This window comes from Anomalospiza imberbis, chromosome 5, assembly GCF_031753505.1.
Source record: "Anomalospiza imberbis isolate Cuckoo-Finch-1a 21T00152 chromosome 5, ASM3175350v1, whole genome shotgun sequence".
NCBI lineage: Eukaryota > Metazoa > Chordata > Aves > Passeriformes > Viduidae > Anomalospiza > Anomalospiza imberbis.
In genome coordinates this window covers 60,776,104-60,787,531 of record NC_089685.1, presented here as the reverse complement: position 1 = coordinate 60,787,531, position 11,428 = coordinate 60,776,104, and the positions used below count along the sequence as shown (strand labels likewise).

Genomic DNA, 11,428 nt, shown 5'->3' with positions numbered 1-11,428 from the left:
ACTACAACTGGAGTGTCTGTTGGTGAGAGAACTCATCCCAAATGGCAAGACTTGAGGTTGATCAGCTGCTGCTTTGGCCAAGAAAGCAGGGCCTCGATGCTGCTGTGCGAGGTTCTCCATTGGGTTTTCTTGTCATCAAAAAGACACTCACATTCCTCTCTTCCAAAGGGAAAAAGGCATCATGTGAAGAAAAGTATTTGAACCCATCTTTTTTTTGCAGAGTAGGTGATACTGAAGAGAAGAAAGGTAGGAGATGATCCCTTGACAGTTATTTTTTTCTGCCGGGTGCAAGCAGCCCATTTAGACAGAGCTGCCTGCTTGATCCCAATGGTATGTAGCCATTTCCCCCTCCCAGCTCTGTTCAGTAAAGGCTTCTCACTGGGATTTAGTCAGGTTTTCCCTGCAGCCACCCTATGGTTTCAGAGCTTTATTTACTCCAGACAACACCAGGCATGCAGGGAAACAGCCCTAAGCTGTCAACCAGTTTACAGGGCCAGCAACCAGCCCCACAGGTTTGCTCTGAGGGCTTTAGCTCAGGTGCTCAGCACCATCCCTGGGACTGGTTCCCTCACAGTCCATGTGGTGCCAGCCAGTGGTTTTCTGGGTCTTTCTAACACAAAGCTTGTGGAGAGTGAATATCTGTTATAGGAGTTGAAAATGTTCTTGAAATCCCTCCAAGCTGTTTGCCTGGGTCATATGCATTAATCTCTTTGTATTTTCTGACTTAGCACTGAAATGTCTTTAGGTTGAGTCTCCAGCAGGGAGCTGGGGCAGGAGCTCGGTTTATCTCATTGCTACCATAGGAGATCAGAATTTTTGTGGGTGACTTCTCATGGTTACAGAGTTGGTGTTGATCTATAAGCCCTGGAAACAAAGGAATTTGAAGAAACAACTACCAGAGGCATGTGGGTAGGAAAATGAGCTGGAAAACAGAAGATGTGAGGGACAAAATTCTAAACCATTGAAAGCTGAGATCTATTATGTGTCCCAGTGCACAAGCAGCAAGAATGACGGTGAGTGTTGAGTCCTTCTCATTAGGAAACCCCACTTCCCTTGTAAGACCACATTTGCCTGTAGGAGCAGCTCAGCATGCTGGAGGAAGCAGAGCCTGCATGTCTTGGCAAAATCCCACAGAGCCCATCCCTAGAGTGCAAAAATCTTAACTGGCTCAAACGGGTATTCACTGTCCAGCAGCATGGCATTTCCCTGGACCTGATGTACTCCACCCTCAGAACACCTCTGATCCCCTGCATCCCCCTCCCTACCTTGCAGATGCAGGTCTGAATGATGCCCTTTTCACAGTGCCTTGACCCCAGAGTCCTGGGACAACTTGTTTCAACATAGAGGAATCCTCATGCGACTCTGTGATGAGGACTAGGAACTCATTTAGTACATGGGGAGGGCTAGATGTTTCAGGAGTAACCATGATATCAAGGAGAAGGAAGGGGACCCCCATCCTGAGGATGCACACCCTTCTCCCCAAACCACCCACATCCCTTCCAGCATCCCACCACCCCAACCTGCCAGGGTTGAATCCTCCAGCACCATCTCTGGGGTGGCCATGCCACTGAGAGCAGCAATGCCAGCAATTCTCTTGAAGAAGCTGGCACCATGGAAAACAAGGAATGTACTGGTGCCTGAGGTGGGGTGGGGGGCTGCCTGCGTCCCCTCCCCGCCGTCCCTGGCTGACCGTATTCTGGCTCTGAGGAGTGCTTGGCTCCACCTTCCGCCCTTCCCTCCCCCGGTGCTAAGCAGCAAAGCCAGCTAGAGACATCCAGCCGGGGTATTAGTAAAAACCAAGCCTCCCTCCAGGAATGGCACTCGCTTGAGAGCCTCCCCGTGCTGCGTGCCCCAACACTGCTGGGGCTGGGAGAGAGAACAGGGGGGCTATTGGGATACAAATCACAGCCCTCGCAGGATTTGCCCGGTACACCGGCCAGCAATGTAAGTTTTCCTACCTGAGCTCGCTTGCACACGCGCACACTTTCATTCACGCTTTTTTCCCCCTCTACTTTATCTTACTTTTTTCCTTTTTTCATTTTCCCAAACAAGAGTCTGCCCTCCGAAACTAGAGGAACAGCAGCTCTTGCTATGCACTGGCTTTTTTTCCAGTTAAGCCAGAGGCATGCTTTTCCATCACTTTTTTTTTTTTCTTCTTCCACTTTTTTTTTTTTTTTTAATTTCTAGATGGGGAGTATAGAGAGGCCTTTATTTTTAGAGTGCTTCTTTCTCTTAGTGGGGAACTGCTACACAGCAGCAGAGACTTTTAGAGGTGACTGCAGACAGAAGGAGAAAGGTGGAGCGTGTGGGACAGGCAACCCAAAGCTATGGCTTGTCTCAAAGTTAAACTTGGTTGTGTTTTTGTCTGTATATATATAAAACTATAGATACAGATACAGATATAGATACATGAATGTGAGTATGCATATGCATACACACATATTCTGGAGTGTGTATGTGGATGAAGTATAGATGTATTTTATGCCTTTGGTTTATCAGCTGTGAGAGCGTGGGATGAGATGTCCCCACAGAAGCACTTTCTCACAGCTGGAATCAGGGTCTCTGGGTGTGGATCCCAGGCCTGGGCTGGTTCTCTGCATGGTGGTGCCACCCGCTCAGGTTCCCTAGCAGCTGGGGTATCAGTCCCTTCTGGCTTACAGATACGGTGCCAGTGCTTCCCCTCTCATGCTTCCCCCCAGACATTTCACTGCACGTCTTTGAAATAAAGGGGCACTTCCCCACACAAGTTTGCTGGCTCTCCTCCACATTTCACTCTTCTGTGGGGTGCTGTGCCCAGGCAGAATAGTGCATATCTCTCTCCTTTCAGGCCCCCAACATTCATCATCCCTCTTGCTGCAGCCCCTTCCCCACATGTCAGCTCCACATGATTACAGAGATAGGGAGCAATATCCCAATTAATCAGGGGCCCCGATCCATCCCCACCCCCACTGATCACGGGTTCTGCGGTGTGCACAGCAATTGCGTTGCTTGCGCTTTAATTGAGCAGCCCCTGTCTCGTGGTCAGTTCTTCAGAGACCTTGGAGTCCCTTTCAGATTTGGTGGTTGCTTCTCATTTTCTCTCTTTTCCTCCTTTTTTCCTTTCTTTCCTTTGTTTTTGTCTTCCTCCCTTCCCTCCCCAGTGAGAAGGACAGCAAGAAGGAAGAGGGAAGGCTTGAGAGCAGCGATGGCTGATGACCAAGACCTTTCAGAGGTGGAGATGAGCCCAGTGGGCTCTGAAGACCACCACTGCCTCTCCCCAGGACCCTCCATGGCATCAGACAACTCCCCACACCTCACTGGCTCTGGGAATGGGGAGATGGGGAAGGTGAAGAAGGAACAGCAAGACTCAGAGGCGGATGATGACAAGTTCCCGGTGTGCATCCGCGAGGCAGTCAGCCAGGTGCTGAGCGGCTATGACTGGACCCTGGTTCCCATGCCCGTCCGGGTCAATGGAAGTAACAAGAGCAAACCCCATGTCAAGCGGCCCATGAATGCCTTCATGGTCTGGGCACAGGCTGCCCGGAGGAAACTGGCTGACCAATACCCGCACCTGCACAACGCCGAGCTCAGTAAGACCTTGGGGAAGCTCTGGAGGTAAGAGAGACTGGTGGAATGTGGGCTGTGAGGGCTGAGGTCTGGAGGTGTCCTCTAGAGGACTGTGTAGTCATGTGGAAGGATGGAGACTCAGCAGGATGGAAGGGGTGTCCCTTGAGGGGACTTCTGTACGGTGAGCCCCCTCACAGGAGGCGCAGTTGTTGGCTGGAGCTAGAGTGGTGGCTGGATGTAGGGAGCTCTTCCTCAGCAGAGCTCACCTCTGTCCTGGGCAGCAGCCCTTTCCATGTGTTTCCTACTAAGTTTCCCTATTGTTCCTGAGGAGGACACTCTCATTCTGGTCCTCCCTGCCTGACTGCCTGGGGAGATCTTGTTTTCTTGGCTCACCCTCCCTGTAGGGCTCAGTTGTGCACTAGCAGTAAACTGGCTGAGCTCAAGACTTAAGAGCTAAGTCACAGGTGGCTGCCTCAAGCCTGTCTGAACTCAGATCCCAGCACTAACAGAGTTTATTTTATGGGCAGTGCCACAAAGCAAGAGGGAAACCAATTTACACCTCAGGAGGAAGGTCAGGGGAAAGGAGACAGACAGAGCCCGACACCCGTCCTTTCCTGTATGGTTCCACTTTTGGCAGGCCATGCAAGTGCAGTGAGATGAACAAGGAGAGAAACAGGTAGAAACAGGGACTGAGGCTTAGCAGAGAGGAAGAGACCTGCAAGAGTCCCAGCTTTAGCAGGCTCTCTTGGAATATGTTGGCTCAAACAAACCCCATCTTCCTTTGCACCCAGAGGGATGCCCTCCCTTCTCACTAGCACACATATACTGGTCCTTTAGCACCACCAGTTTGTGCACCTATTTTCACTTTGTGCAGATCCTGGGTCCTTCAAGTAGCCTCCCCTCCTTCCTCCAGCAGATCCATAGGCTGCTCTCATCTAGTGCAGCCAGCCCACGAGTGTGCAGAGAGCCATTGTGCTGAAGCCAAATGTGTCAGGCTGGCTGTGCTGCATCCTTCCCGTCAGACGCTCTCCACTGATAGCCCCATCAACCTGTTACTTTCTGCCACAAGTCCCCAGCATAGCCCCCTGCCTCATGCCAATCAACACAAACCAAGGCTCATGCAAACAGCCCTCTCATTCTCACACTCTGACATCATTTCAGAGAGGAAGCCCTCAGTTTTGGGTGAGCCAAGACACATTTTTTGAAGCAGAAGCTTCAAAACACACTCTCTATAGCAGCTATTCATTCCTGGCTTCAAACTGCCTAGCTCACAAGGAACCAACCCGTTGGGCATTAGATTCTCCCTCTGCTATGTCAGCCTATTTACCATGACTCCTGAGTGTCTAATGTAACCCCAGCAAAGGGATTTCTTTGGGAAGTCAAAGGCAGAGCATTGATTGTGAATGTCTCATCTGATCTTCTTTCCTGCTTGGATCTCCTCTGCCTTCTCTTTACCACAGCACTTGCTTTAACCTGGGGCTCTGCTGCCAGCTTCTGGATTGTGAAGCTGTGTTGAAAAGAGGGGGTGCGGCACCCTTTTTGTTCCTGAACTGTTGATTTCAAGATATCATTCCTTTACTGCAAAATTTTGCCAGATTTTAGAGCAATGGTGTCTCCCTCCCTCCCTTTTCCTAGAAATTATAGCAGAGCAGTGAAACCTCCACAGGTATTGCAGTCAGAGCACAGGGAGACAGAGCCCCCAGCCCACGGCCACAGTCATGCACCCAAATGCCTCCGTGCTCCCAGGACATGGCTCCCACTGCTGGCCATATGGGAGTCGGAGCAGTGGGACACTGCCGCCAGACATTGGTCAAGGTCTCCATGTGTTTCTTAGGACACAATACATCCAGGTAGCATTGCTCAGATGAGAAGCTTGTGGGATCAAGCCTGGGGTTGTTGTAAGCTCCTGAGTTTGCCACCTGGGTGCTTCTCTTGAACATCTCCTCTCCTAGTGCATGCTGAGGCTCTCCGAGCTGTGCCAGCCCCTATGGAGATCACATAACACAGCAAGCTGGGTACGGTCAGTATCTGGCCCTACGTGTGTGTATTTCTGTGAGGCTGGGGGGAAATATCAACCACAAAACTCCAGAGGAGGTGACCCAAAGGTTACCAGGATAGTAGCCCAGAGCCTTGCCTTCCAGTCATGGTATGGCTGGGCTTCCTCTGCTGAGGTTCCCACTGCCTTATCTACCTGTCCCCCAGGTATAGCTTCTACACATGGGTACAGCTGCGAGCAGACAGGATTTTCTCTGGATAGCTTAGCCTCAAACTTTTGATGAATGTCCTTGCAAAGGTGGCCACCGAAACCCTACTGCCATGGCTTGTCGCTTTGGAAAATGTTGGCTGTTCTGAGCTTATACAGATAAAGGGTGGGTTAGAGGCAAAGGCTGGTGACCACAGGGACTCCCTGCAGACCACCATTAAACCAAGCACGTCCCCAGCAATCGGCACCGGGTGGGGATGGAAAAGGATGAAAATCTTGAGAGGCACCTGAGAAATAGGATGCAACAGCCCAGGATTTTTTTTTTAAGCCCAGAATTTGCACCGCCGTGTCCTCCACAGGCACCAGCCCTCATTGGAAGGGGCTGCAGGATATGCCCTGATGGCCACGTTACCTGCCTGACTCCAAACATGGTGCCAGGGCACTTATGGCCCCATCCACCTTCCCCAATATGTACCCGTTAGGGTGTGTGATGGGTGCAGACAACAAATGGGACATACTAAAAAAGAAGGGAGAGTTTTTGTTCTTGATGGTCACGAAATCTGTCCTTGAATGGTTTCCTTTCCCAGGGTGGGATAGGGAACAGTTCTCAAATGGAGGCTGGCTGCTGAAAATGTCAGCATGACTCCCAGCCAAAATGCCAGCCAGCACCACCTCCAGGGCTGAAAACAAGGGAGGCATGGGAAGAAGGGGAGGAAGGCTTGGTAGGGAGGAGCAAGGGGCCCCGATGGAGGGATCTTTGCATGAGGGTGGCCAACACCCAGGGAATTGGTTCATGCCCATAAAATCTAGGGCCATGGATGTGTAGGAGGGCTGCTTTCTGCTCCCAGCCAGCCCTTGCCTTGCATCAGCTCCAGTGGCCAAGCCCATCACCGCACTGACTCATTGGCAGCTGACCCCCAGCCAGGGTCAGGCCGCTGGCTGCTGAGCCAGGCACCTGGCACACAGAGCAGTGCCATACCAGGCAGCAGAAGGGGAGGCTCTGAGAGGCAAGCAGAAATGTTTTAGCCCTTCTTTCTCCTCCCAGAGCGTGGCGCTGGATGCTTGCCCCTCTCCCCTCGGCTCAGAGGTGAGCATTTGGTGTCAGGCTTGGATAAGCCCCATGAAGGGCTTTGCTCTGTGATCCGTAACTTCTCTGCCCGTGCGAGATTCCTTTGCATTATAGCCTAGAGAGCATGGGGGGCAGGAGGGGGAGGGCAGGAAGCAAGTGAAATCCAAATCTCCCCAAATCTCCTGGCCTTTGCCTGCTCGCACCAGTTTCACTTTGCTAAAGCTGATTTGAATTCTGATCCCAGTGGGAGGGAGGAGGGAGCAGGCAGCCTTAGAGAGAAGGCAAAGATGTGGGGAGTGGACTTGCCTCTGTCCTGTTGGTGGCACTACCCATGGGCTGCTGTCAAGGAGAGAGGAGGTGAGGCACCTGTGTAGCCTGCGATGGCTCTGTTTCACACCATCCACAAGACAGATCTCAGAGGCTGAGCTTTGCATGTTTTGTCTCTATTCTCCATATCCCACGTTCCGTATGGATGAAGGTTTTGCCAAGGCAAGGTTACTCCCAGTCCACAAGGCCTATGAGGGTTGACCCTTGGAGGGCTGTCTGGAGCAGCACAGGCTGAGGGATTAGAACCCTCTGAGACTTGTGAGCATGGTATACAGTGGCAGGAGGGAGACAGGAAAGCTGGTGCTGGATTCATGGTGGCTCAGTTGCTTTAATCTCCAGGATTAAGGCTGTGGAGGAATGTGGTGTGTGGCCACAACCCGCTCAGGCTGACTGGAGTGAACCCAGGTCAGCACTATGCCACACACCTTCTGTCTATCAGCCGAGGCAATGCACAAGGTGTAGGGGGGAAAAGGGTGTTTAGGGACCAACCCATTACTTGCTGGTAATCTGACTGCCCACTAAATTTACCTGTGTATTCCTTGAGCCATACCTCCCCTTCATCTTCAGTTTGTCAGGTCAATTCAGGCCTTTATATCTTCCCCAGAGCCTACAGCTGAACAGAATTGGTCACATTTTAGTGCTAAGGGCTTCGGCGGTGCCAAGGTGCTGGCACAGTCCCAATCCCATGTAGGTCTTTTGCTGGGGAGAAAAAGGTGGGGACATAACATAAATGGATTTTTTTTTTTTTGCTGTTTGTGAGCCCTGCCATTTTTAGTGGCTGTTTTGAGTTCCCAGTCATGAGAAGACCAGTCCCTTCTGAGAGCACTGGTTTTTGGTTGGAGGCAGGATTACCTTGAGTCACAAGAATATGAGGAGGAAAATCATAATATGAAATTGAAGTGCTTCCAGCTGAAATGCTGCAAAAGGCTTGAGTAATGAGCTTGATCTTATCTTCAAGTGCTCTGAGGCATCCTGCCTGTGCATTTCACCATTTCCTCAGAGAGCCTTAACTAGAGCAGCCCATGATCTGGCAGGAATACAGACAAGAAGCTTACATTTCTGCAGTGCCTTTCATCCAGAGACCAAGGCTCACCTACTTCTACAAAGCCAGCGAAATAGCAGCTAAATTTTTTACAACTGCTTGGCCAAGTTCAAGAAACGCTGGTCCTTTGTGCTTCAGCCTTTTGCATTATCCATGTCTGAGGTGAGCAAGAGCTCCAGGAATAGTAGAATACACAGTTTCTAGTCCTTCCAAATTTTCTTTCTGATAGGGTTTCTAGTCCTTTCCAAACTTCCAAATTCCCTTTTAGAATATTGCAAGATGACTAAGGGTTGCTTTACATGGCTCCCGTGTAGCCAATATCAATTGCTGCTATTGATGCTCCAATACAGTCTCAAACTAGGAGCAGAGCCTATAGAAGCTTGGAGGTTAACCTGGAACAAATACAGTCTGGGGAAGAGCAAGAGACATGGGGCAGGCAGCACTATAGGGAGTACACTACCTTTGTCCAAAGGACAATTGCAACTGCCCTTAATTTGCCTGAAGTTTTTAAAAGCAGCTCGTCCAACCTTATTTAACACAGCTACAAAAGGCTGTGCTTCGCCCTTTGGCAATGGAAGAGAGGGTAAGTTGAACTTACTGAGGTGAGAAGCATCACACAGGTGGGGAAGGGGCATCCAGCACTGGCACCAACCAGTGGCAGGGCTTAATGACTAAGGAGAAGAAGGAAAGCATTGCTGTCTCCATGGAAACACTCCAAGTTCTTCCTATTCTTTTGGGAAGTACCCTCCATGGGGCAACATCCTGGCACTTGGATTTACACACCCTGTCCCACAATACTGAGCATAGGTGTTTTTTGATGGACCTGCCCCACTCCTTTCCCTCTTCTCTTCTTTACCACCTCGGTCTCTGCAGGTTATTGAACGAAAGCGACAAGCGGCCCTTTATCGAAGAGGCGGAGCGGCTTAGGATGCAGCACAAGAAGGACCATCCTGATTACAAGTACCAGCCCCGCCGGCGGAAAAATGGCAAGGCCACACAGGGCGAGGGTGAAGGCCAGGTAGAAGGGGAGACTGGTGGGGCTGCTGCCATCCAGGCCCACTACAAGAATGCCCACCTGGATCACAGGCATCCCGGCGAAGGGTCGCCCATATCTGACGGTCATCCGGAACACTCCTCAGGTGAGTCTGGGGTCTCAGTGAATCTCTTGAGAGACTACAGCCAAGTCAGAAGCTCAAAAACGGCAAGTCATCATGGTGAAAGCCTTAGTGATGGGGCTCACACCTTACTCATGACCCAGCAGACGGCTGGTGCCAGCAGTACAGGGACATGCCTGAGTTTCAGAGGCACTTGCATTCCTCTAGTCAGGCAAGGTATCATTGCATCCTCCCTTTTTTCCATAAGATGATATAAAGAGATTTGGTTTTGTCTATTTCTTTCTCCAGCTAGACAGCTGCTGGCATACTGGGAAGAACAGAGATGGGTTGTCTATAGAGCAAGTCATAAAGCTGTAACTCACCTCTTCTCTCTTTTTCCTTTTCAAAATATTCTTCACATTGCAGGTCAGAGCCATGGGCCCCCAACACCTCCTACCACCCCTAAGACCGAGATGCAGGCAGGCAAAGCTGATTCCAAACGAGAAGGGCGTTCCCTGGGGGAAGGGGGAAAGCCACACATTGACTTTGGAAATGTGGACATTGGGGAGATCAGCCATGAGGTGATGTCCAACATGGAGACCTTTGATGTCAATGAATTTGATCAATACCTGCCGCCCAACGGACATGCTGGCCACCCAGGCCATGTCGGGGGCTATGCGGCAGCGGCTGCTGCTGGCTACGGCCTCGGGAGCGCCCTGGCTGCGGCCAGCGGACACTCTGCCTGGATCTCCAAGCAGCATGGAGTCTCCTTGTCCACTGCCACCTCATCGGTGGTGGACTCAAAGGCCCAGGTGAAAACGGAGGGGTCCACCCCTGGAGGCCATTACACTGACCAGCCCTCCACTTCCCAGATTGCTTACACATCCCTGAGTCTGCCCCACTACGGCTCAGCCTTCCCCTCCATCTCCAGGCCACAGTTTGACTACCCGGACCACCAGCCCTCGGGACCCTACTACAGCCATTCCACCCAAGCCTCTGGCCTCTATTCTGCCTTCTCCTATATGGGACCTTCCCAACGTCCCCTTTACACTGCCATCTCTGACCCTGCACCCTCCGTGCCACAGTCCCATAGCCCCACACATTGGGAACAGCCCGTGTACACAACTCTCTCCAGACCATAGGGAATGGGGAACAGTGACCGAAGCAGCGACGGAAAGGCTCCGAAGAATCAGCACAGGCAGAGAGCCTCCGAACTCCAAGGTCACTCAGTGCCATCCAGCCACCAGAACCCACCAAGCATACAGAAGTGCCTTTCTTGATCCCAGCTCTCGCTGGCACACCCACCTAGAGGAAGGTTTATCATCCTTTTGCCCTTTACCAATTTCACACAGGCCACATGGCTGGCTTGCAATGCCTTACTGGCCTTCTAGATGAGGAGGATTCTAGACATGGAGTGACTGGTCTATGGTGGGTTTTGTTGTGCGCACCCTGGATGGTACAATGAGAGAGACTGTCCTTTCCTTCCCCTCCCACACTGCTCCAGGGAGTTTGCAAGTGTTTCCAACAGGCCACAATGGCCAACACTTTGTCACCTGCTGCAGGTGTTGGGTAGCCGCTCAGCCTCGGGATGTGTCACGGGAGGAGCAGTAGGGAGGATGGCATGGCCGGCTTCCTTGCAATCAGCGTCGTGCAGCAGTCCTGCCTAAGATTCACATGTGCATGAATCTTGAACCCCTTGGAAGACCACGCTTGTTTCCCTGCTGATTTCCTCAGCTGCACCCTAGCTTTTCTTCCCACCACCCTGTCTCTGTTTAATCCCACACTCTTCCCAGAATGGAGATTTGAAGGCTTGCCTGAACAGTACATGGGATTTGGGAACAGCAGGGTCAGTCTTAGCATTACTCATATCACAGCCTGTGTGCACACGCATGTTCATATATGAAGGCAGAGAAGAGGTGGGGAAGGACCAATGAACCATTACGGTGCTATGGGTGAATCCTCCTTTTTTAATATTACTCTGTATCATTCATGTTTGGCATTTCTGGCCTCCCAGTCTCTTCTAATCTCTTCAGAACCCCAACCAACCTATGAGCAAACCTGGCCCTTGCTATTCCATGTCTGACAGTGCCTGCATGAAATGAAGAGCCACCAAGAAAGCTACGATGCACTTGCCAACACCCCAAGTT

At 51.3% G+C, this 11,428-nt stretch overlaps 1 protein-coding gene across 1 annotated transcript; it reads left to right on the top strand.

The window, feature by feature from the left end:
* Positions 1–3,182: 3,182 nt before the first annotated feature.
* On the top strand, positions 3,183–10,837 carry SOX10 (SRY-box transcription factor 10). The gene is made up of 3 exons (XM_068191227.1): positions 3,183–3,594; positions 9,061–9,326; positions 9,708–10,837. The coding sequence occupies exons 1-3, from the start codon at positions 3,185–3,187 to the stop codon at positions 10,421–10,423; spliced, it is 1,392 nt and encodes a 463-aa protein (XP_068047328.1). The 5' UTR covers positions 3,183–3,184; the 3' UTR covers positions 10,424–10,837.
* Positions 10,838–11,428: the final 591 nt, after the last annotated feature.